General features: G+C 38.3%; 1 protein-coding gene and 1 long non-coding RNA gene across 4 annotated transcripts in view; both read left to right on the top strand.

The window, feature by feature from the left end:
- Wbp2nl (WBP2 N-terminal like) overlaps positions 1-1,796 on the top strand; it is a 38,664-nt gene extending 36,868 nt beyond the window's left edge. Inside the window, exons 6-7 of one of the 2 annotated variants that reach the window (XR_007347575.1) lie at positions 718-1,226; positions 1,302-1,346. Coding sequence is in view for 1 of the 2 variants with exons in the window: in XM_015501770.2 (XP_015357256.1) it covers positions 718-1,115 (398 nt within the window). In the remaining variant the exon portion in view is untranslated. Of the gene's footprint in view, positions 1-717 lie in introns of both variants that reach the window. The other variant, XM_015501770.2, reaches the window with a different exon arrangement.
- Positions 1,797-2,307: 511 nt separating this feature from the next.
- Positions 2,308-26,954, top strand: part of LOC125616814 — a 40,026-nt gene continuing 15,379 nt past the window's right edge. Inside the window, exons 1-3 of one of the 2 annotated variants that reach the window (XR_007347574.1) lie at positions 2,308-2,359; positions 2,673-2,774; positions 3,634-5,318. This is a non-coding gene — a long non-coding RNA (uncharacterized LOC125616814). Of the gene's footprint in view, positions 2,360-2,672; positions 2,775-3,633; positions 5,732-26,954 lie in introns of those variants that run through there. The other variant, XR_007347573.1, reaches the window with a different exon arrangement.

Raw genomic sequence — 26,954 nt, 5'->3', positions numbered from 1 at the left:
CCGCCGAAAACTAAAAAATAAATATTAAAATTCTCTCTCCTCTCTCTCTCTCTCTGTCTTTTAAAAAAAAAAATTATTTTTATGTGGTGCTGAGGATTGAACCCAGGGCCTGGCAAATGCTAGGCAAGCGCTCTACCACCGAGCCACAACCCCAGCCCTAGTATTTGTTTGTTTTTTTTTTTTTAAATTTTAATATTTATTGTTTAGTTTTCGGCGGACACAACATCTTTGTTTGTATGTGGTGCTGAAGATCGAACCTGGGTCGCACGCATGCCAGGCGAGCGTGCTACCGCTTGAGCCACATCCCCAGCCCCAGTATTTGTTTTTTGATAATGAAATTATAGATGACTTTCTTCTTTATTCACTTTTTACCCTCTATAGTCCAAATAAATTTTCCTCACTGAGCATGTAGTACCTTATTCATAATCAAAACAAACTTTATTAAATAAAATATGTATCTGTGCACAACTATAAATAATGTACCAATTTAACTATAGGATTGTTTTTATGTTCTTTTGCGTCTCTCCACAATAGGAAATGATAAAGCTTTTAGCTGGTATGGCTGAAGGAAAAATGTTTTAGCATTATTCTACCTGAATTCTCTTCTTCTGTTAGTTTGCCTCAGTGTTTTCTGTTTTTGTTTTGATGTTCTTTCCTCTCATTTATTCTTTGTCTCCAGAATAACTGAATTGTTTTTTCTCTCTTTGTCATTCCCAGTTTTGGTTTATGGAGGCCCCCAGTCAGGGTATGGAACCCTTCCTGCAGGATATGGAGCCCCCTCTGCAGGATATGGAGCCCCTCCTATGGCATATGGAGCCATTCCTGTAGGATATGGAGCCCCCCCTCCAGGATATGGAGCCCTCCCTCCAGGATATGGAGCCCCCCCTCCAGGATATGGAGTCCCCCCTCCAGGATATGGAGTCCCACCTCCTGGATATGAAGACCCATCTTCGAGAAGCTCAAGACCTGTAGCCCCCCCTTCTAGATCCCCAGCTCCACCTGCTGGATCTGGAGTCCAGAATCCCAAAACTGTAACAGCACAGACTCCTGGACATGAAGCTTCTTCTCCCTCTACCTCAGCTTCTGCGGCCTATTCTCTCACTTCTAAAATGTAAACCTTGACTACTTATCAAGCAAAGCAGCACCCTAACATTGAAGTCAAAATAAGGGAGAGGATGCAGGTATACTGATAACAGGCCTATACTCCTTGAAAGGGCAATCGTAAGGTAAGGCTAGGCTTTATTTCTATGCCTATATTTTATATTTTTAAACTAATTACTTAATTGTTATTATTATTGCAGTTCTGGGCATTGAATCTAGGACCTCGTACATCTTGCACATGCTAGGTAAGTGCTCTATCACTGAGCTATATATCTGCTCCCCCAACCCTTCTAGATTTTAGAAGCAGACTCATCTTTTGGTTATCTGGGCTAAAGGAGCATTACAGGGCTATTTTCCCAATATTGCCAATAATTTGGTTGACTTTGGGCTGCATTTTTAACATTTTGTATAAGAGTTTGGAAAAGCTTCCTGCTTTTCTCCTCATCCCTCTTCAAGAAACATTTATTATGCTTTCTTTATAGGCACTGAGACATGTGCTAAGAATATCATGATGAACACAGTTATTTTCCACATTATTCTGTACATTAATGAAAGGATGGAATAACCTAAATTTCCAGTAATAAGAGAGAATTTTATACATTATGATATATTTATACAATGAAGTATTATGCAGCTGTTGAAAATGATGTGTGGAGGTAGAGAAAGGAGCTTTTGAGAAGACCAAAAAGAAAAGGAAAGAGTGTCAAACTTGACTATGTCAAAATTTAAAACTTATGTGTAATAAAAGTTAAAAGATAGACAGCAGGGGCTGGGTCTGGGGCTGGGGCTTAGCAGTAGTGCACTTGCCTGGCATGAGTGAGGCACTGGGTTAGATTCTCAGCACCACACATAAATAAATAAAACAAAGGTCTATCAACAACTAAAAAAATATTTTTAAAAAAGACAGCATGTGGGGAGCCACTCTGAATGACTCACGCCTTCCATCCTGAAGCGAGAGGCTTTGACCACTACATTTTGTAGTGATCTGGGCATTGTCCTGGTTCAGGAAGTTGAGGGCGTGTCTTCAGATGTAGGCGACTCCCCTTGGGTTGAATTATACTCGTCCCTTTTAACCCTGCCCTTTCTGGCCTTTTTTGGATGGAACTTTCTAAGAACAAGAGTCCCTCCCACCCCAATAAAAGCCCACTTCCAACCATGCTCTCTCTCTCTCTTGCCAGCCTCTCGTGACTTTCTCTTGCTCTCCAATTTGGGGAGCCTGAGGCTGAGAGAGGAGAAACATCCTAAAGCTTGTTTAAAGGTAAAGTGTCTGTCTGTGTTTTATTTGGTGTCCCTGGAAATTCATACGAGCTTAAGTTCCACTACCCGCAAGGGTCGGGGGCAACAACAGCAGACTTGGAGAAAACCATTTCCAACATATAGATTAATGAACAAATGATTTATAGTCAGAATATATGAAGAACCACAAATTGACCCCAAAGGGAAAAAATGGACAAAAAGATGAATTGCCAATTAAGGCAATAATGTGACTGAAAAATATTTCCAAAGATACTCAACTTGACTATTTTTAGCAAAATGCAACCTGAAATAAGAAATCATTTTAATCTCCAAAGATTTATAGATATTGAGTGACTCCGAACAGGAAGAGGACAAAAAAAAATAACTGTCAGCCACACCGAGTCAAACTGGACCCGCTGCTACCATGAACAGCAAAGGTCAGTATCCAATGCAGCCAGCCTACCCAGTGCAGCCTCCTGGGAATTGGTACACCCTCAGACCTTACATCTTCCTCAGGCTCCTCCCTGTGCTGATGCTCCACCTGCTCACTCAGAGCTCTATCTTCCGGGCTTTGTGCACCCAGGGGCCACCATATTCCCTACCATGTCAGCTGCATCCCTGGCACCTCTCTGTATCTTCCCATGGCCCAGTCCGTGGCTGTTGGGCCTTTAGGTTCCACAGTCCCTATGGCTTATTATCCATTGCAGCTGTCTGGAGTTGCTAAACCTTAAAGCTCTTTCTAACAGTGAAGAGAAGTTAAAGACCTTCTTCCCATTCCAGAGAAAAAGAACTTCAATTCCAATTTACAGAGAATGGGAGACCTTCTTGAAAAAGATATATGATGGACTGGGATTGTGGCTCAGTGGTAGAGCACTCTCATGTGGGAGGCACTGGGTTCAATCCTCAGCACCATAAAACAATAAATAAATAAAAGTATTGTGTCCATCTACAAGTAAAAAAATATTTTTAAAAAGAATACATATGGTAATATGGAAAGTAGCTGCTGCTATCACTTTGGAAGTATTGTCACAGAGTCATGGGTCTAGGCGGCTGGAATGTCAATAGCATGGAGACTGCCACTTTGCCTAGGTAACTGGACAGAGGAGAAGGGAAAACATAGCTATAACCCTTTCTCAAAGCTCCAAACAAGGAATCCAGACCATGCTACATATTGAACACAGGCCACAGATCTGACTCTTTCTCCAAAGTTTTTACAGGAAATTGATGATATATTTTTCTTATAAGAATGTTTCTTCTTACTTCCAAACCACTGTACATGGGCAAAAATGACAAAAGAGGAAGAAAGGAGAGAATCTTTGAACTAGAGCAGGAATAAGGTTCCCCATGTTCAACTTTTCAGTGTCTGCTGGAATGTGACGGTGAGTTGGGAACAGGGTGTGACCTCTTTTATACCTTAATAGTTCTCTAAATAACTGATATTTTGCAAACATATAGGGACTTGAAATCTAAAAAGGTAAAAATTCAACTTTACTCCTCTTCCTTCCAGTAGATTTGAGGTAAGGTCCGATTATCTAGAAAGTGTAGCAGGCCTGAGTCTCCTGAGAGTGGGAGACTTTACTTTCATGTTCTCTTCTGCTAAAGGTGCCCGTTCACCTGGTCCACCAAGCTGCTATTTTTCCACCAAGCTGGCTATTTGGGACCAAGCAGAACCAAGTTTGGTTCCACATGGTGCTGTGTGGCATACCTACTGTTAGCTCTCACTGCCTGGTACAATTATTTCCAAAAGATTGAGTCAGATTCTTTCTATAAGAGGTATTTTTTATGAGAAGTGCTTTGTGTCCTGTGTATTCAAAGGGACTGTTTGTTCTGTTTAGGACAAACTCAGTGAGAATTTAGCTGGGCCTGCTACAATCTCAAAGTACTCATTGGGTCCTTATGACACCCACTGATATTTTGGGTACTTTCTTTCTTTCTTTTTTTTTATACATTTACTTTATTTATTTATTTTTATGTGGTGCTGAGGATTGAGTCCAGTGCCTCACATATGCTAGGCAAGCGCTCTACCACTGAGCCACAACTCCAGCCCCTGGGTACTTTATTTTTGTGCTTGTGGATTCCACTCTTCTTCCTAACTCTTCCCTGGCTGTGATACAGAAACTGCTCTATTGTCTACTCTGTCTCCTCATTTTGTATTAGAAATACAGAGATGGAAAGAAGGCATTTTAGTCCTAGAGTGGACCCAAAACATGAACCCCCAAATACTCCTTTCCGTGAATGAGTGCATGCCCACCACCAGCCTGTTAACCAGAACTTTTCTTTCTCAACAATGAGGAATCAGGGAAAATGTATAGCTGGTGTGATTTTTTTCAATCCGTAGAACACTAGGTGAAGAAAGAAATATTTCATGTCTGTTTTCCTTAAATTTAATTCTGTTACCAGGACCCCTCCCATCATCTACCTAGTTGGTGGGTTCCTCACAAATTCCAAGATTATGCAAAAGTATCCAGATTTTATGTGGTGTCAAGTTGCTGAGAAGGCACTGCCAGTCATCACAATACTTCTGAAACAGCACTGTCTAGTCTGGCAGTCCCATCAAGAGAGTGTGGCATTTTCCTTGTTACCCCAGAATCTTGGGTGGAGTTGTAACCTAAGATTATGAATAGTTGTAACTCTATGCGCCATGTTGCCCCTGAGGACTGTGGAGCAGGAGCCCAACGCCTACTCCTTGAGAGACTCATAATTCCTTCCCCCACCTCCCAGATTTTCATTTCCCTGCTATCCTCTTTGCATCCCCTCTACTTTTTGAGCATTGGTCTTAATCCTAATCTCAGGATTTGAGTTTCCACAAAAGCTAATATCCCTTTTCTTCACATTTGGTTTGATTTTCCTTGTCTGGTGCCTGGCTGCTTGCTTGAAAATCTTGTATGGGAGGATTCAAGATGGCGGATTAGAGGAAAGATGCTTTCCTAGTTTCTCCATGGCTCGGGATTCAAGAAGCAAGAGTACTGCTTCTCAGTGAGGTGGGTAAAAGAGGGATTTTACTAAAATTCAATATTGGACAGTCAGAGTGTCTTAGAGACTCAGAAATTTGGGTGCATTGAAGAGCTAAAATGGTTAATGGCAGCAGCAGCTGTAGCAGCGCTGATTCAGCATAGAGGGAGGGAGAACACAGAAACTATTTGGTATAGAAAAAACTTGAGATCAGAAAAGCAACCTGAACTTAGATGATTCAGTTATACTGTGCACTGGTATTTGAAAGTGCTTGGTGTTTCTCAACTGGCCATGGGGAGATGAGGTGGGAGGCATCATGGCCATGCTGCAGCTGCTGTGGGAGCTGGAAGATCATAATAAACACTGCCATACTGTCTCACAGGCACCTACCATGTGGCCTAGGATGTACCTAGCAGAACAGAAATAATGAAGATTGTGCCAAGGGGAGCTGGGCGTGGTGGTGCACGCCTGTAATCCCAGTGGCTCCGGAGGCTGAGGCAGGAGGATCATGAGTTTGAAGCCAGCCTCAGCAAAAGCAAGGCACTAAGCAACTCAGTGAGACCCTGTCTCTAAATAAAATACAAAATAGGGCTGGGGATGTGGCTCAGTGGTTAAGTGTCCCTGAGTCCGATCCCCAGTACCAAGGGGGAAAAAAGAAAGCAAAGGGGAGCCTACCTCCCTTCTCCTTTAAGTCTAGTGGCTCCCATGACCAGCTGAAGTAGGTCAGGAATCTGAACAGGCAGGTGTGAATACACTTGGGCTAAGTCTGGGAAGGCTGTATTTTTGGGCAGCAAAGGGGTGGAGGATTTGCTCCCCTGTGCCCAAGTAGAATTCTTGGGAGGCTCCTGAGATCCAGACTCCCTGTTCCAAGAGTAGAATTCTTGGGAGGCTCCAGACTCCCATCAGAGATTTGCAACTCTAGGCTCTATGGGGGTGTTGATCTAATCTTTCCGGATCAGACACTACACAACAAAGCCCCTGAGGTCTGATCAGACCTAAGCCCCACATGCCAGAACTGCCCTCATAGAACTCTGCAGCAGCTCCACCTTGGGAGTGCCCAGTCTGGTCTGTGTGGACAAAACTGCGTCTGATAGTATTTCCCATCCCATCCTACCTCATACTGGTGAGAGTTATTTTCAACCTGCTTCCAACTGGCAGCTCAAAAAACAACATAAAAAGAGGAAAGGAGCTAATAACCCCAAGCCCTTGCTCACTCTCTCTACAAGAAGAAGCAGAAAGAGACAGATAAGCATAGAAATGACCAGCCATTCTGGTTGACCAGTCTGACTATCCCAGTAGAGATAGTTCCTTCATTTTTCATTAAGAATCTTTTTCATTTTGGTTTCTTTTTTGTGTGTATGTGTGGGTGTGGGTGTGTTCTTGCTCTGCTGATTGGTTCAGGAACATACATACGTATTTGTTTCTTTTTTCATATTTTTAGTATTTTTTAATATTTATTTTTTAGTTGTACACAGTACCTTTATTTTGTTTATGTATTTTTATGTGGTGCTGAGGATCGAACCCAGTGCCTCACTCGTGCAAGGCAAGTACTCCACTATAGTCATAACCCAGCCCAGTTTTTTTCTTTTTTAGAACTAATGTTCATGTGTGTGTGTGTGTGTGTGTGTGTGTGTATTTCTTTATTCATTCATAAAAGGACATTCAGATTGCTTCCATATGTTGGTTTTTGTGCAAGATGCTGCAATGAACATAGAAGTGGAAGTATCTTTTTTTTTGATCCTATTTTCAGTCCCCTTGGGATATGTAACCCAGAAGTGAGATTGCTAAATCATATTATAGTTCTAGTTTTAGTTTTTTTTTTGTTGTTTGTTTGTTTGTTTTTTGTGATCCTAGGGATGGAATCCAGGGGTGCTTCCCAGATGAGCTACATTCCTGGCTCTTTTTATTTTTTACTTTGAGACAGCTTTATAAGTTGCTGAGGCTGGTCTCAAACTTGTGATCCTGCTGCCTCAGCCTCCTGGAGTTGCTAGGATTACAGGCATGCACCACTGTGCCCAGCCTATTTTCAATTTTTTGAAATCCCCCTATTATTTCCCATAATTGCTCTACTAATTCATATTTCCACCAACATTGTACAAGGTACCGTTTCTCCACGTCCTTGCTAATGTTTATTATTGTCAATGATAATAATATAATTGAAATCCCATGTCATTGTGGTTTTGATATGCATTTACCTGTGATTAGAGATATTGAGCATCTTTTCACATGCTTGTTGACATTCTGAATTTCTTCTTTTGAATGTATCTGTTTAGATCCTTTGCCAAATTTTGAATTGGATTATTGATCTTTTTGTATTGAGTTATATTGTTACAAGCCTGGGGCATTCTGAAAACTGAAGCAATAGGGAGACCCCCATGCCTATAAACCCTCATTCTTGTGATCAGGCCAGAAAGATTTCAGCCATGTTGCTCAGAATAACAGGAATGAGTTTATTAGAGGGGGTAGGAAAGGGGAAAGGGACCGCTCTTAAGGAGAGAGTGGTTCTCTCAAAGAGGAGAAGGACGGAGCTCCTCTCCTGCCCTCTGGTTTTATTGGGATCCCTTGAGGTTTCCAGAGTCCCTCCCAGGTCCATCTCTTGACTTTTGATTGACAGTGGAATGACATCAGACTTTCAAGTCCCCACTGCCATGACACTCTACGTCACTTTGGCCCATGCTGACCCTTTCTAATTGGAACCTGTCTTACAATTTTTTTTTTAAAGAGAGAGAGAGAATTTTAATTTTTTTTTATTTTTTAGTTTTCGGCAGACACAACATCTTTGTTTGTATGTGGTGCTGAGGATCGAACCTGGGCTGCACACATGCCAGGCGAGTGTGCTACCGCTTGAGCCACACCCCCAGCCCTGTTCTTACAAATTTTATGGTTAAAAAGAATTATCCTTATCTCCCTGAGTTCTGGGATCTGGTCTGTGTAGTGTCACAAAAGTCTCACGTTTCAGGGTAACTTGTATTCTTCTTATTACATTTTGGGACATTATATTATTAACATTTTGCAGATGATAGGTAGTTTGCTGAGAAATATAACATATCCTGTAGATTTAAACCAGGCAAGACTTTAGGTAAATTGCTTTTTAAAAATGAAAGCATGGGGCTGGGGTTGTGCTCAGCAGTAGAGTGCTCGCCAAGCACGTGCGAGGCCTTGGGTTCGATCCTCAGCACCACATAAAAATTTTGGTAGTGACCAACTACCAAAAAAAAAAAGTGAAAGCATGGGCTGAGGTTGTGGCTCAGTGGTAGAGCACTTGTCTAGCATGTGTGAGGCACTGAGTTTGATTCTCAGCACTGCATTATAAATAAATAAAAAAAATAAAGGTCCATCGACAACTAAAAAAAATTTTTAAAGTGAAAGCCTGTGGGGGTCAGCACAGTGGGCCCCAATATATAGAACTATTGACTTATCCTTGGATTCCCACCACTCATGTCTGTCTGTCCCCTATAAGTACGAACTCCTTTTGTATTTTGAACATTAACTTCTTTTCAGATATGTGTTTTGTAAACACTTTTCCCATTCTTATGCTATATTTTCACTTTTTATTATTTCCTTTGTTATGAAGAAACTTTTTAGTTAGACATAATCTCACTTGTAGGATTTTAGTGAGTGAGACATCTGTCTCATGGTTTTAATTTGAACCTTCTTGGTTACTAATGGGCCCATACTTTGTTGTAGCTACTCTTCGGTCATTATACTCCTCCTTTGTGGACTTTCTTGCCTGTGCCTTCTGCTCATTCTGTATCCTGATTTTCACTCCAGCATTCAGTAGGTGATTAATCTGACCACTCAGCTTCTTACTGACTCCCAGAGTTCTTTCCTCTCCCTATAACCATCCGTCCTCCTTTCCTCACTTATAACTTTGTTCATTGTCACTGGTGCCCCAGTTCCAGTCTGGCTTCCCTATGTTCTCCAGGCTCCAACCAAAAGGGAGACACCTTATGAAATGATAATCTGAAACAGTCTAAATATCTCTGATTGGAATACTGGAGGACCATTAAAAAGAATTCAATAAGTGACAATGTACTAGTAAGAAACTACCTCCAAAATAAATTTTAAAAGTAAGGCTGGGTGCAGGGGTACACACCTATAATCAGAGCGACTAGGGAGGCTGAGGCAGTAGGATTGCAAGTTCAAGGCCAGCCTGGGTAATTTAGTGAGACCCTGTCTCAAATAAATAAGAGGGCTGGGGATGTGGCTCAGTGGTAAAGTACCCCTGGGTTCAGTTAAAAAGAAAAAGTAAGGCACAGCTCTCACACCATTTACTATGCTGTCATTTTCCCATATCTAGAGTGATCTAGCAGATCTCTGGAGGGATCCACAGGAAGTGGGAGCAGTGGTGGCTTCCGGGTTGGAGAGCTATATGAATGGGGGAAAGGATCAAAGGGAGACTTTGTGTTTTACTGTAAACCCTTTTGAATCTTTTGAATTTTGTTTTATGTTCATGCAAAATCTGTTTTTGGAAATGAATGATTTAAAAATAATAATTTGCCAGGTTCTATCTTACTTATAAATTACACACTGGCTCCGCTCAGCTTTCACAGTAAAGGTGGAATCATAGTTCTCACGTAAATAAGGATCTCATTATACTCCTTAGTATTTGGGGCACATCTGCCCCTGCAGTGACTTCCTCAGCTGTGTGATCCAACTCTGCTCAAGTATGAGCAGAAGCTGCTGTGGGCATGGCCTTTGCTTCTGGGCCTTCCTCCTTACTTACTACCCTCTGCCCAACTTTCAAAACATCACACAGTTTTTTCTTCAGAGAAGCTTTTTCTAAGCTCTTCCTTGGAGTAAAAGCCCTGCTGAGCTTGTTTATATCTGTTGTATGCTTCTGACAAAGTACTGTGCTGATCCTGTAGGGATAATTTATGTGTTCTCTCCCCCATAATCTGTCAGTTGGGGAACAGAGTCTGTATCCCAGTGCAGGGATCTCAGGGTTGGCACAGAGTTGGTGTCTATTAAGTATTTGTTGAATGAAAAAAAGTTACAAATTATATTTCATGCCAGGTACAGTGGTGCACATCTGTAGTCACATTGATTCCAGAGACTGAGGCAGGAAGATGGTGAGTTCAAGAAGCCTCCACAATTTAGGGAAAACCCTATCTTAAAAGAAAGAAAGAAATAAAGGACTGGGGAATGCAGCTCAGTGGTAGAGTGCCCCTAGGGTTCAATTCCCAGTACCAAAAAAATTGTGTGTGATTTATTGCACATACACACAACACATATACACTACTGACTTCTCCTCACTCTCTGAAGGTCATAATTTGCAGAAGCAGTTTTATCTGGCAGGCTGTCAAAGATTACAAATAAAATTTTCATATTTTGAAGCTGTCTGCTCTGGCTGGTTGAATGAGCAGTACTGAAGGCTTTGTTATATCTCACCTTTCCCCATGTCACAACCATGGTTTATGTGGTTCGCCTGGCCAAACCCACTGTTGGCAAGGAGTTCCCATGGAATTCATCTGGTGTTTAAAGGCCTTTGAAAGTGATATTGCCATAGGTGGGTGCCAGGAAATATGCTAACCTATCATCTCAGTCCAGTGAGATGGGCACTGTGAATATCTTTATTGTACAGCTAAGAGTACTGAAGCTTGGGAACTGTGAGAAACCAAACAAGCCACAGTGGCTATGTGGTGGAGGCAGGACATGAGCCCAGTTTGGCTCCAGAGTTTATTGGGCCAAAGAGCCTTTGGGTCTGCCTAGGGCAGGCTGCTCCTCTGATCCTGGGGTTAGGGTTAGAGTGGCAATTATAAAGAATAAAAGTAACAATAAATGTATTCTCATACATTGTTAGTGGGACTGAAAATTGGTACAACCACTATGGAAAGCAGTGTGGAGATTCCTTAGAAAACTCGAAATGGAACTACCATTTGACCCAATTATCCCATTCCCTGATCTTTACCCAAAGGACTTAATACGGGCAATGACATAGCCACATCAATGTTTATAGCAACTCAACTCACAATAGTCAAGCTATGGAAACAACCTAGGTGTCCTTCAACACATATATATTTATATAATGCAGGCATATATATACAAGTATATATATATATATGCCTATATATTTATATATACGTGTATATATATCTGTATGTATATGTCTGTGTGTGTATGTGTATATAATATATATATATATATATNTATATAAAATCTCACACATGCTAGGCGAGCAATCTACTGCTAAGCCACAACTGCAGACCCCAAAAACAAATTTTTTTAAAAAAAGAAAAGTAAGGACAATAATTATATCTTATTTTATTAGGAAACATACAAGAATATAGTGGAATGAGGGCTGGGGATGAGGCTCAGTGGTAGAGAGCTTTCTAAGCATGTGTGAGACTCTGGATTTGATCCTTAGCACTGCAAAATAATAAAAATAACAATAATAATAAATAAAAGAAACAATAGAGTGGCGCGTGTGCCCACGTGCATGTTCTGATTAGTAATTTCTATTTCTGATCATTAAAGTTCAGACAAAGAGCAGAAGGCCATTATTGTATCTCCCCCTCCTTTTGCAAGCCCCTCCTCCTACGGCTGTAGTGACTTCCAGGGGATTCAAGGGTCTTTATTCTTCCCTCTTCATTTTTCTCATTTTTGCCTTTTTGGTATAAGACTGGACATTTGAAACAACTGAGCATACAAGGAAAATTATGCAAACTTAGGAGAGGTATAGGCTCAGAAAAAATCTGAGAAGGCCTTATGTTTATACTTTACCCAGATCCTTAGCAAAGGGAGAGTCTATAACAATCAAAACAAACAAAAAATTATTAAAAACAATAACAAAAGCCAGGGAACTCTGGGGAAGGAGAATCTGAGTTTCAGAGTTACCATAGTATTTGCTTCAAATGTTCAGTTTTCAAGAAAAATCACAAAGCATACAAAAGAAACAGGAAAGTATGGCCCATTCAAAGGGGGGGGAAATCAATAGAGACTGTCTCTGAAATAGATTATCCCTGATGGCAGATCTACTAGACAAAGACTTTAAAGAGCTGTCTAATGATGCCCCCATAATTAATGGAATATGTGGATACAGTCATGAAAGCAACATGAACAAAATGGAAATATCAATAAAGAGAAAACAAACCAAAAATAAACTTAGAGCTAAAAAGTACAATAACTGAAATGAAAAATTTCAGGGGTTCAAAAGCAGATTTGAGCAGATAAAGGAAAGAATCAGTGAACTTGAAGATAGAACAGTAGAAAGTATTGGATCTGAGGAACAGAAATTTTTTAAAAAAAGATTGAGGAAACATAAATAAAGATCAAGGGGCTTGTAGGACACCATCAAGTGGGCCAACATGCATTGTAGGAGTCACAGAGAAGGGAGAGAAAGTCTCTTCAATAAAATTATCAGCAGATTACTGATCAGAAGCTTGAAGGCCAGAGGCAGTAGACCTTCATATTCAGTGTGCTAAAAAAATTGTCAAACCAAGAATCCTATATCCAGCAAAACTTTCCTTGAAGAGTGAGGAGAAAAGTAAGATATTTTCAGATAAACCAAAGTGGAGAGAGTCTGTTACTACTAGATCTACCCTTCAAGAAATAGCCAAGGGATAAAGAAGAGGGAAAAGAGGGGAAGGGGAGGAGAAAGAAATGCTAAGGGAGTTCTGCAGGATGAAATGGAAGACATTAGACAGCAGCAACTTGATGTCACATGAAGAAATAAAGATTTCAACAAAGGCAAATACAGAGGCAATTATAAAAGTTAGCATTGTTGTAGGATGGTTTAGAGCTCCACTTTTTGTTTTCTACATAATTTAAAGGAAGTATTAGTTTTTATTTGGGGGGCAATGTATAAAGATGTAATTTGTGACATCAACAACCAAAGATATAGAAATGGAGCTAAAGGGGCCTCAGAGTTTTTGTATGTCATTGGAACTGAGTGGTATAAATCCAAATTAAAATGTTATAATTTTAGGATGTTAATGTAAATCCCATAGTAATCACAAACAAAATATATGTAAAATATGCACAAAAAAATGAGAAAGGAATTAAAACATTTCACTATAAAGAAACAGCTGAGCACAAAGAGTAATGCAGGAAATAAGGAACCAAAAAAGCTATAATGCAAATAGAAAACAAATAGCAACATGACAGATTTAAGTCTTTTGGCAGCTTCTTATAAAACTATACATATTCTTACCATATGTTCCAGCAATAATGCTCCTTGGCATTTTTCCAAATGAGTTGGAAATCTGTGTCCACATAAAAATATGCACTCAAATATTTAAAGCAGCTTTACTCATAATTGCCCAAACTTGGAATCAACAAAGAGGTCCTTTAATAGTTGAGTGGATAAACAATGGTACATCCATACAAGGAGGTATTATTCAGCACTGCAAAGAAATGAGCCATCAAGCCATGAAAACACACGGCAGAACCTTAATGCATCTTGCTAAGTGAAAGAAGCCAATCTGAAAAAAGCTACTTACTCTGCGATTCTACCTCTCTGACACTGTGGAAGAGGCAAAAACTATGGTTGGGCAGGGAGGAAGGAGAATAATAGGTGAAACAAGCACAGGGGATATTTTTTTTTTAGGACAGTGAAACTATTTCATAATACTTTAACAGTGGATACAAACCAAACATTTGTTAAAACCCATGGATGCTCAACACAAAGAGTGAACACTAATGTAAATTATGAACTTTAGCTAATAGTAATGTATCAATACTGTGATCAATTATAACAAATATACAACATTAATGTAAGATGCTAATAAAGTAGAAAGAGTGGCAAGAGCCTGTGGGGAGAGAGGTAGGTGGGAACTTTGTATGATATTCAATATTCAATTGATATGTATCAATTTTCCAGAAGACCTAAAACTTCTCTTTAAATGGCATTGGTAAGGGTGGTGAGGGATTGGAAGTCCTTTTAGGAGGAGAGCCTGTTACTTCTCACAGCTTTTAGATGCCAGAAGGCCCCTATGGTTAGCGGTAAAAACTGCCATATACATGCATGAAGCCCAGGGTTTGACCCCCAGCTCCAAAAAAGAAAAGACAAAAAAGCAAAACAAACAAAAACAGAAACAAAAAACAAAACAAAACAACCTGCCATATAGAAGAGCCAGGCTTGGATAGTTGAAGTGTCATTCTAAGTGATTTACATAAACTAGCTCATTTAATTACTGAGGACCAGTCCTATAAGGTAAGAACTATTTTTTTGTTAGTTTTTTATTTTTTATTGTTCATGTTTTTATTGGTGCATTATAATTATATGTTTAAAATGTTTTGTACATACAAACAATATTTAGCCAGTATCATTCCCCAGTAATTCTTCTTTTCCCCTCCCTTCCTCCCATGGTGTCTTTCCTCTACCAATCTCTCTTTGATTTTCATGAGACATGCTCCCCACCTTTCTTTTTCTTCTCAAGCCCCCACATATGGGAGACAACATAAGGCCCTTGTCTTGAGTTTGGCTTATTTTGCTTGACAATGTTCTTAAGTTCCATTCACTTTCCTGCAAATGACATGATTTCATTTTTCTTTATGGCTGAATAAAACTCCACTGTGTATGTGTATTGCATTTTCTTTGTCCATTCATCCATTTAAACACATCTAGGCCAGTTCCATAGTTTGGCTGTTGTGAATTGTGCTGCTGTGAACATAGGTATGCATGTGTTGCTATCATAAGCTGACTTTAATTCTTTAGGACAAATGCCAAAGAGTGGTATAGCTGGGTCATATAGTGGTTTCATTCCTAGTCTTTTGAGGAACCTCCATACTGATTTCCATAGTGGTGGTAATAATTTACAGTCCCATCCACAGTGGAAAAGTGTTCCTTTGTCTCCACATTCTGCCCAGCATTTATTGATGATTGCCATTCTGACTGTAGAAGGATGAAGTCTCATGTTGTGGTGTGAACTAATAATACAATCAATAAGAGTATAAGTTATAGGTTATAGATTAGCAAAAAATATAGATTATAGGTATAAGATTTTGATAAGTGAGATAAGGCAATTATAAAGCAAGAACTGTCATAGACAGGCCTAAGACTCCAGTTTGCTGCCATCTGTTACAAGAGCTGTTTCTGAGAAACTGAAATGAAAGTTGTTTTCTTATAAAAAATTGTCTTTCTGTACTTTGTATCCCACAAATTGTACCCTTCTTAGGATGCAGCAGTGGTCATGGTGGACTACATCCTGGGTTTGAGTGCCCTTGTGGGTCTACATGACTTTGAAGTAGATTCTTGCCCTGCTGACCCCTGCCCAAATTCAGATACAACTGTCTAGCACCTGCTTGAATCCAGGACTGAGGTCAACAGAACTGCAAAGCTAATGCTTTTTTTTGCTTCTGTTCATTGCTTGCTTGCTGACTGGAAAATTCCAGTCCTGCCTAGATCCCACAGGTCCCTCTATTAATATTTTAATTTCTGTGATTGGCTAGCTTACATGAAGATAAGCAAGTCACTAAGTTGTGGCTGGACCAGGAAGCTGCTGTCACTCTTTGGCTGGATCAGGAAGCTGTGTCCTCCCACAGAGCTTGAGTCTCTGTGGTGGGTGACAGTCCCTGGCCAGGTAAATAAAGCTCTCTTTTGATTTGAATTCGGACTTAGGGTGCTTTCTGAGGCATCTCCCCTATAACATTCAGTGTAGTTTTGGTTTACATTTCCCTAGTTGCTATACATTTTTTTCAAGTGTATGTTGGCCATTTGTATTTCTTCTTTTAAGAAGTGTCTGTTCATTTTCCCCTTTTGTTGAGAGCCACAGCCCAAGGGGCCCCAGCAAACTTCCAGCTGCCAGCAAACTTCCAGCTGCCGGCTGATGATTGGCTCACAGCGGCCCCAGCAACATCTAGCTGATTGGCTCCTCTGCGGTGATGCTCATTGGGCTGTTTCCCTGCCCTTTCAGACCACGGAGCTGCTCATTGGGGGACTTTTTTGGCTCCGCCCACGTGACCCAGCCAATCGGCCTCAAGAGCAGGAGGATTGTGGGAGGTGGAGAGAAGCTTGTGTGGGAGAGAGAGGCTTGTGGAAAGCCGGTGGTGGCAGTTGAGGCTCTGAGGATTTTTCCTGAGAGGCTGTTTTGTTTGGCGTGTGTGGTTCTAAAAATAAAGTTAGTTTCTTTTGACAAGTGGCTCCTGATTGTGCCCAGCCAGACTGCGGCACCCTTTAATTTGGTTATTTGTTTTTTGGTGTTAAGTTTTTTGAGTTCTTTATATATTCTGGATATTAATCCTCTGTAAAGGAGGAAGAATAGCTAGCAAAGATCTTCTCCCATTCTGTGGGTTCTCTCTTCATATTCCTAATTGTTTCATTTGCTCTGCAGCAGCTTTTTCATTTGATGCCATCCCACTTATTAACAACTCTTGGCATTATTTTCCGAGCTTTAGGGGTTCTATTGAGAAAGTCATTGCTGTGCTTGTACTTTCTTCTAGGATTTTTATAGTTTCTGGTCTAATTCTTAGGTCCTTGTTCCATTTTTTTGGGGGGGAGAGGTACCAGGGATTGAACTCAGGGGCACTCAACCACTGAACCACATACCCAACCCTATTTTTTTAGTTATTGATATATATTTATTTTCAAACCCAGTGCCTCACACATGCTAGGCCAGCACTCTACCACTGAGCCACAACCCCAGCGCCCCCGCCCCCCAACCTATTTTTTTTTTAATTTTATTTAAAGACAGGGTCTCACTGAGTTGATTATTGCCTCACTTTTGCTGAGGCTGGCTTTGAACTCCTGATGCCTGCCTCAGCCTCCCCAGCTGCTGGGATTACAGGTATACACTACTGCTCTTTGACCCATTTTGAATTGACTTTTGTGCAGGGTAAGAGATAAGTATCTACTCTCATTATTCTACATATGGATAACCAGTTTTCCTAGCATTTGTTTAAATTTGTCTTTTCTCCAGAGTTTGGTATCTTTGTCAATTGTTGGACCAGATGACTTTAGATGTGTGGTGTGTCTCTCTGTCTTCTATTCTGTATGGTTAGTCTGTGTGTCTGTTTTTATGTCAGTGTCATGCATTTTTTATTACTATAGCTCTGTAGTATAATTTGAAGTCAGGTATTATGGTGCCCCCAGCATCGCTCTTATGGCTTAGAATTGCTAGCTGTTTGTTTCAGTCAGTTTTTTTTTTTTTTTTTTTTTTGCTGCTGTGACAAAAAGACATGATGAGAACAATTTTGTAGGAAGAAGTTTATTTGGTGCTCATGGTTTCAGAGGTCTCAATCCATAGACAGCCTGCTTCTTTGCTCTGGGCCTGAGGTAAAGCAGAACATCATGGTAAGAGTGTGGTGGAGGAAAGCAGCTCAGGACATGGTGCCAGGAAGGACACACACACACACCTGGATCACCAAGAATAAAATATATACCCCAAAGGCACATCCCCCAATGACCTTCCCTCCTCCAGCCACACCCTACCTGCTTATAGTTACCATCCAGTTAATTCCTATTAGGGGATTAATGCACTGATTAGGTTAAAACTCCCATAACCAGTCATTTTACCTCTATACTTTCTTGCATTGTCTCACACATGAGCTTTGGTGGCACCTCATATCTAAATCATAACAGTATTCTTGGTCTTTTATTCTTCCAGATGAATTTTAGGACTTTTTTCAAGTTCTGTGAGGAATGTCATTTTGATGGGGATTGCATTGACTGTATGTTGATTTTGGTAGTATGACAATTTTTAACATTATTCTGCCTCTTCATGAACATGGGAGGTCTTTCCACCTTGAGTCTTCTTCAATTTCTTTCATTGGTATTCTATAATATTTATTATTTCAAATTGTAGAAGTCTTTCACCTCTTTGGTTAGATTTATTCCAAGTTTTTTTTGTTTTGTTTTGAGGCAATTGTGAATGGGATTCTTTTTCTGATCCTTTCTCAGCAGGTTCATTATTGGTATGTAGGAATGCTATTGATTTTTGTACATTGCCTTTATCCCAGAGATGCACTGACACACATAAATAAATGTAATTTATTATTTAATACACACATAAATTATTATTTAATACACACATAAATAAATGTAATTCATCACATAAATAGAGTTGCTTAGGCATTTCAATAGATGCTTTTACAAAATTCAGCACCCATTCATGATAAAAAACACTGAAGAGAGGCTGAGTAGCTCAGTGGTAGAGCGTCTGCCTTGCATGAGTGAGGCACTGGGCTTGATCCTCAGCACCACATAAAAATAAAGAAAGAAAGATATTATGTGGGGCTGGGGATGTGGCTCAAGCAGTAGCGTGCTCGCCTGGCATGCATGCGGCCCGGGTTCAATCCTCAGCAACACATACAAATAAAGATGTTGCGTCCGCCGAAAACTGAAAAATAAATATTAAAAAAATTCTCTCTCTTAAAAAAAAAAGAAAAAAGAAAAAAGAAAGATATTATATCCATCTTCAACTAAAAATATGTTAAAAACAAAACACTGAAGAAACTAGGAATAGAAGGAAACTTCCTCAGCATCATGATGGCAATGTGGTCATAGTGTACAGTCTGTCTACTGAATATGTTATTGAATATGATTTACTAATATTTTATTAAGGATTTTTAAAAAATCTAAGTTCATCAGGGATATTGATGTAGTTTTATTTTTTGGTGTGTCCTTGCCTGACACAGATGTGATACTGACTTCATAGAATAAATTTGGAAGTGTTCCATCCCTTTCTATTTCATGTGATAATTTGAGGAGCATAGACATTAGTTCTTATTTAAAGATCTGCTAGACTTCAGCCAAGAATCCATGTGGACCTGGGATTTTCTTTGCTGGAAGGCATTTTATTACTGCTTTTATATCCTTGCTATTTATTGGCCTGTTTAGGTTTTCTATGTCCTCTTGATTCAATTTTGGCAGATCATATGTATCTAGAAATATATCCATTTTTCTATGTTTTCCAATTTATTTGAGTATATATATGTTTTCAAAATAGTCCCTAATTATTTTCTGTATTTCTGTGATGTCTGTGGTGATGTCTCCCTTTTCATCCCTAATTTTATTAATTTTGATTGTCTCTCTTTTTTATTTTGGTTAGTTTGGTTAAGGTTTTATTAATCTTGTTTATCCTTTCAAAGAACTGTTTCTTTTTTTTTTTTTAAAGAGAGAGAGAGAGAGAGAATTTTTTTTAAAGAGAGTGAGAGAGAGAGAATTTTTAATATTCATTTTTTAGTTATTGGTGGACACAACATCCCTGTTTGTATGCGGTGCTGAGGATCGAACCCAGGCCGCATGCATGCCGGCCGCACGCATGCCACAGGCGAGCACGTCATCACCTGAGCCACATCCCCAGCCGTGAGAGAGAATTTTTTTAATATTTATTTTTCGGTTTTCGGTGGACACAACATCTTTATTTTATTTTATGTGGCTTGAGCCACATCCCCAGCCCCAAAGAACTCAGTTTCATTGATCCTTTGTGTTGTTTTTTTTATTCTCTATTTCATTGATTTCATTTCTGATCTTAATTATTTCTTTTCTTCTATGGTTTGGGAATTGGTTTGTTCTATTTTCAAGGACCATGACGTGCATCATTAGATTGTTTATTTTGGATTTTTTCTGGTTTTTCTTATGTAGGCACCCATATCTACAAAATTTCTTTATGGAACCATTTTCATGGTGTCCCAGATGTTCTGGTATATTGTATCACTATATTTATTTGATTCTGAGAATTTTAAATTTTCTCCCAATTTTTTTTGTAATCCATCCATCATTTAAAAGTACATTGTGGCTCAGCAGCAGAGCGTTCACCTAGCACATGCAAGGCCCTGGGTTCAATCCTCAGCACCACATAAAAATAAGTAAATAAAGATATTTTAAAAAATTAAAAATAATTAAAAAATGAAAGTACATTGTTCAATCTTCATGCATCTGTATAATTTTTGGTAGGGTTTTTTGGTGTTCTTATAATTTTATTCCTTTATGATCTAATAAGATGCAAGGAATTACATAATTCTTTTATTTGCTAAGAGTTGCTTTGTGACCTAAAATATGGTCTGTTTTGGATATAGTTTCATGAACAGATGAGAAGAAAGTGTATTCAACTGTTGTTGATGAAATATTCTATAGATGTCTGTTAAGTCCATTTTATTGATGATATATTTTTTTATTTCTGTGGAGTCTTAATTATTGAGCTTATGTCTGGATGATCTATATTTTGCTGAGAGAAATGTGTTGAAATCAACCAATATTATTGTACAAAGGTCTGTCTGAGCCTTTAAGTCAAGTAGTGACCAAAATTGTTATATCCAGTAAAGCTATCATGCAGAATTGAAAGAGAAGGAATTAGGTGCAGTTATGTAATTAGATGCACCAACATTTATGTAATTAGGTGCACCAATGTTTGGGGCATAAATATTTACTATCCTTATGTCTTTTGTGAGATTGTTCTCTTTTCTGGCATGAAGTGACCTTCTTTGTCTCTCCTGATTAATTTTGGCTCAAAGTTTGCTTTGTCAATGAGAGTAACTACTCCTGCTTGTTTTTAGGCTGTATTTGCATAGTATTAAAAATGTCCATATTTTGAATTTCAGCCTTTGGCTGTCTTTGCCTATAAAGTGAAACTCTTGCAAACAGCATATCATGGGGGTCTTGTTTTTAAATTAATTCTGCCAGCCTATGTTTTTTAATTGGAGAGTTGAGAACATTTACATTCAAGATTGTTATTCAGATATTTTTATTGATTCCTGACATTCTTACTTATTTCTAATGATTAATTTGGTCCTGTTTCTCATTTGCTTAACTACTCTTTTTTTTTTTTTTTGGTTCTGAGGATTGAACCCAGGTTCTTGTGCATGCGAGATAAGTACTCTTCATGGCAAAGGAAACAATCATGAACGTGAAGAGAGAGCCTATCAACTGATTGCGGCAAGCACTCTACCAACTGAGCTATATCCCTAGCCTGCTACTCTTCAAATGATACTTGTTTGTGAGCCTCTGGAGTTTATTTTGAATTTCTTCTGTGTGAAGTATTCTTTAATTTTCTGTAGTACTGGCTTAGTAGTCACAAATACTTTTAGTTTTTGCTTACCTGGGAAGGTTTTAATTTTTTCAATTCTGCAGGATTGCTTTGTTGGATGTAGTAATCTTGGTTAACAATTATTTTCTTTCAGGTCTTGGAACACATCATTCTAAGCCCTCTTTGATTTGAGAGTTTGTGCTATGAAATCAGCAATAATTCTGATTAGCTTGCCTCTAAATGTGACCTGACATTTTTCTCTTGAGGCTTTTAAAATTCTATCCTTTTTTCTGTATGTTAGGCATTTCAATTATACTTTGTCATGGAAAAGTTATTTTTTGATCTTATTTATTTGGGGTTCTGAATGATTCCTGTATCCAGATATCCATCTCATTTTCAATGTTTGAAAAATTTTCTGTTATTATTTCCTGGATATGGTTATCTATTCCATTAGCCTGAATCTTATAACTCTCTTCAATTCCAATGATTCTTAAATTGGGCCTCTTAATGTTGTCCCAGAGTTCTTATATAGTCTGTTTATAGTTATGTATTTCCCTTTCTGTAATACTGTCTGAATGTTTAAGTTTTTTGAGTTCCTTATATATCCTGGAGATTAATGCTCTATCTCAGGTGCAGGTGGCAAAGATTTTATCCTATTCTGTAGACTCTCTCTTCAGATTCAAGATTGTTTCCTTTGCCACAAAGAAGCTTTTTAGTTTGATACTGTCCCGTTTATTGATTCTTGATTTTACTTCTTGCACTTTAGGAGTTTTGTTCAGGAATTCAGTTCCTAAACCAACACAATGGAGATTTGGGCCTACTTTTCCTTCTGGTAGTACAGGGTTTCTTGTCTAATTCCTAGATTTTTGATCCATTTTGAGTTGAGTTTTATGCAGAGTGAGAGATAGGGGTTTAATTCCATTTTTCTACATCTGGATTTCCAGTTTTCTAAGCATGATTTGTTGAAGAGGATATCTTTCTCCAGTGTATGTTTACGGCACCATTATCTAGTATGAGATAATTGTATTTATGTGGGTTTTACTCTGTGTCTTCTTTTCTGTACCATTGGTCTTCATGTCTGTTTTGGTGCCAATACCATGCCATTTTTGTAAATATAGCTCTGTAGTATTTTTTTTTAAGTTTTAGTTGTAGATAGACATAATACCTTTATGTTATTTATTTATTTTATATGGAGCTGAGGATCAAACCAAGTGCCTCACACATGCTAGGAAAGCACTATACCACTGAACTACAACTGCAGCCCATCTCTAGTATAATTTAAGTTCTGGTATTGTGATGCCTCCTGCTTCAATTTTCTTGGTAAGTATTTGGATGTTCTGGGCCTCTTATTTTTCCAAGTGAATTTGACAACTTCTTTTTCTATTTCTTTGAAAAATGTCATTGGAATTTTAATAGGAATTGCTTTAAACCTGTATAGCACTTTTGGTAGTATGGCCATTTTGACAATATTAATTCTGCCTATCTAAGAACATGGGAGATCTTTCCATCTTCTGAGGTCTTCTCCAATTTCTTTCTTTAGTGTTCTGTAGTTTTCATTGCAGAGATCTTTCACCTCTTCTGTTAGATTGATTCCCAAATATTTTCTTTGAGGTTATTGTGAATGTGGTAGTTTTCCTAATTTCTCTTTCAGTTGATTCATCACTGATATATAGGAATGCAATTGATTTATGAATGTTAATTTTATATCCTGCTACTTTGCTGAATTCATTTATGAGTTCTAGAAGTTTTCTGGTTGAGTTTTTTGTGTCTTCTAAATATAGAATCATGTTATCAGCAAATAGGGATAGTTTGATTTCTTCTTTTCCTATTTGTATCCATTTAATTTATTTCTTCTATCTGATTGCTCTGGCTAGAGTTTCAAGGACTATGTTGAATATAAATGGTGTAAAAGGGCATTCTTGTCTTGTTCCAGTTTTTAGAGGCAATGCTTTCAATTATTCTTCATTTAGAATGATGTTGGCCTTAGGTTTAATATATATAGCTTTTACAATATTGAGGTCTGTTCCTACTATCCTTAGTTTTTCTAGTGTTTTGAACATGAATGGATACTGTATTTTGTCAAATGCCTTTTTCTGCATCTATTGAGATAATCATATGATTCTTGTCTTTAACCCTTTTAATGTGATGAATTATGTTTTCTAAATTTCCAATATTAAACAAACCTTGTATCCCTGAGATGAACCCAACTTGATCATGGTGCACTATCTTTTTAATATGTTTCTGTATGTGATTTGAAGTATTTTATTAAGAATTTTTGCATTTATGTTCATCAGGGATATTGGTCTTAAGTTTTCTTTCTTTGATGTATCTTTGTCTGGTTTGGTATCAGGGTGATACTAGGTTCATAAATTATTATGGAATAATTTGAGGAGGATTGGAGTTAGTTCTTCTTTGAAGGTCTAGTAGAACTCAGCTGAGAATCCATCTGGCCATAGGCTTTTTTTGTTGGTTGGCTTTTTTTTTTTTTTAGAGAGAGAGAGAGAGAGAATTTTTTTTTTGAGAATTTTAATATTTATTTCTTAGGTTTCAGCGGACACAACATCTTTGTTTGTATGTTATGCTGAGGATCGAACCCGGGTGGCATGCATGCCAGGCGAGCGCGCTACCACTTGAGCCACATCCCCAGCCCCTGTTGGTTGGCTTTTAATGGCTTGAAATTGATCTGTATAAATTTCTGTGTCCTCCTGATTCAATTTGAGTAGGTTATATGTCTCTAGAAATTTGTTGATGTCTTCAAGATTTTCTATTTTATTAGATTATAAATTTCCAAAATAGTTTCTGATCATCTGTATTTCAATATTGTCTATTGTGGTATTTCCTTTGTTGTCATGAATTTTAGTAATTTGAGTTTTCCCTCTCTTCCACTTCATTATCTTGGCTAAGGGTTTATCAATTTTATTTATTTATTCAAAGAACCAACTTTTAGGCCTGGGGATGTGGCTCAAGCGGTAACATGCTTGCCTGGCATGCGCGTGGCGCTGGGTTCGATCCTCAGCACCACATAAAAATAAAATAAAGATGTTGTGTCCAAAAAAATAAAAATTAAAAAAAGAACCAACTTTTAGTTTGACAATTTTTTGGATTCTTTTTAATTGATTAATTTCAGCTCTGATTTTCACTATTGGCTGTATTCTACTGCTTTTGGTGTTGATTTGTTTTTCTTTTCCTCAGACTTTGAGATGTAATATTAGGTTACTTATTTGTTAACTTTCTATTCTTTTAATGAATGAGCTCATGGTAATGAACTTTCCTCTTAGCACTCCCTTAATAGTGTCCCAGAGATTTTTATATGTTTTATCATTATTCTCATTTATCTTGAAGTATTTTTTAAAATTTCATCTCTGATTTCTTCTTCTATACATTAGTCATTCAATAGTGTATTATTTAGTCTCCAGGTGTTAGAGTAGCTTTTGTTTTTTTGTTATTGTTGGTTTCTAATTTCATTCTATTATGATCCAATAGAATGCAAGGTATTATCTCTGTTTTTTTATATTTGCTAAGATTTGCTTTGTGGCCTAAATATGGTCTATTTTAGAGAAGGATTTGCATGCTACTGAGAAGAAAATGTATTCATTCATTGATGGATGAATATTCTATATGTGTCTATTAAGTCTAAGTTATTGTTTGTATTATTGAATTCTATAGTTTCTTTATTTAGTTTTTGTTTGGAGGATTTATCCAGTAGTGAAAGAGTTGTGTTAAAGTCACCCAATATTAGTGTGTTGTAGTTTATTTGGTTCTTGAAATTGAGAAGGGTTTGTTTGATGTACATAGAGGCTTCATTGTTTGGGGCATAAATATTTATGATTGTTATGTCTTTTTTATGTATAATTCCCTTAAGCAGTATGAAATGTCCTTTTTGTCCATTCTGATTACCTTTGACCTGAAATACACTTTATCACCGGGTTTCTGTTTTCGCGACTAAAAGGCTCAGGGGTCACTCCAGGTAAACTGGGCTAACTGGGCTGAGCAAAATAACCACACTAGAGACACAAACACCTTTTTCTTTGGGGTCTCTGTGATGGCTCCTCTGACCTTAAGGGTCTGCAGGGAGAGAGAGAGAGAGAGAGAGAGAGAGAGAGCGCGAGAGCATTGCTGACCCCTTTTATTGAGGAGAAACTATTCAAATGAGGCAAGGGGTCAGGTTTCAGGGGGCTGAGTCTATCTTCATGATGTCCACTGTCAGCAGGTTGACTGACATCTATGTAGGCCACACCCAAGGGCACAGTAAGATAAGGGGACACACACAAGGCACTTCCATGGAATATTCTATCCTAAACAGGGCAAGGGGTTATATTACAAAGGAACAGGTGAGCATAGCTCCACCCATGGGGCTGTAGGAAGCCACGCCCAGGCATGAAGACATAGTCACTCGAACCCTAGGAGAGCAGGGCAGTCTAGCAGCATAGGTGCCTGATACCACATCACCCAGCAGGGGAGTTAACTCAGTCACGTGCGAGGTTGGTCACCCACAATTTGGGGCATAAATATTTATGATTGTTATGTCTTGTTGATGTGTAATTCCCTTAAGCAGTTTGAAATGTACTTTTTGTCCATTCTGATTACCTTTGGCCTGAAGTACACTTTCTGATGTAAGGATAGAAACTCCTGCTTGTTTATGAGATCCATATGAACAATATTTTTTTTCCATCCTTTTATCTTCAGTCTATGGATGTCTTTGCCTTTGAGGTGAGTCTCTTAGAGACAGCATATTGTTGGGTCTTTTTTTAAAATTCAGTATGCAAGTTTATGTCTTTCTGTTGATGAGTTTAGGCCCTTTACAGTTAATGTTATTGCTGACAAATGATTTTTATCCCTGTTATTTTGATTTATTTTTGGCTTTTAATTTTTTTTAAAGTTTTTTAGTTGTAATTGGACACATTACTTTTATTTTGTTTATGTTTATGTGAGGTTGAGGATCACACCCAGTGCCTCACATAAGTGCTCTACCACTGAGCCACAACTCCAGCCCCTTGGCTTTTAATATTTAAAAAAAATATTTTTTGTGGTAGATGAACACAATATTTTTTAAAAAAAAAATTTTATGTAGTGCTGAGGATTGAATCTAGTGTCCCACATATACTAGACAAGTACTCTACTACCAGCCATAAACCCAGCCCATCTGACTTTTAATTTGAATTTGTTTCTCCTTTTATTGACTATTCTTCTAGTATAATTCCTCCATTTGCTGATTTTCACTTTTAAAATTTTTTATTTGTATTTTTAAATTTGTTCTAATTAGTTATACATCATAGAAGAGGGCATTTCAATTCATTGTACACAAATGGAGTACAACTTTTCATTTCTCTTGTTTTATACAACGTAGAGTTGCACCACACGTGTACCTAGGGGAATGTACCTAGGGGAATGATGTTCATCTCATTCCACCATTGTTCCTGCCCCTATCTCACCCTTCCCCTCCCTCTTCTTTGCTCAATCAAAGTTCCCCCCATTATGGATCAGCATCCACTTATCAGAGAGAACATTGTCTTGGTTTTTTTTCTGATTGGCTTACTTTGCTTTGAATGATATTCTCCATAGCTCCATCCATTTACCTACAAATGCCATAATTTTATTCTCTTTTAATGCTGAGTAATATTCCATTGTGTATGTATACTATAGTTTCATCATCTGTTCATCTGTTGAAGGGCATCTGGATTGGCTCAACAATTTAGCTATTGTGAAATGAGCTGCTATAAACATTGATGTAGCTTTGTCACTATAGTATGCTGATTTTAA

This window comes from Marmota marmota, unplaced genomic scaffold (genome assembly GCF_001458135.2).
Source record: "Marmota marmota marmota unplaced genomic scaffold, marMar, whole genome shotgun sequence".
NCBI classification, from domain to species: Eukaryota; Metazoa; Chordata; class Mammalia; order Rodentia; family Sciuridae; genus Marmota; species Marmota marmota.
Note: the sequence above shows the minus strand (reverse complement) of the source record. Positions and strands in the feature narration are given on the sequence as shown.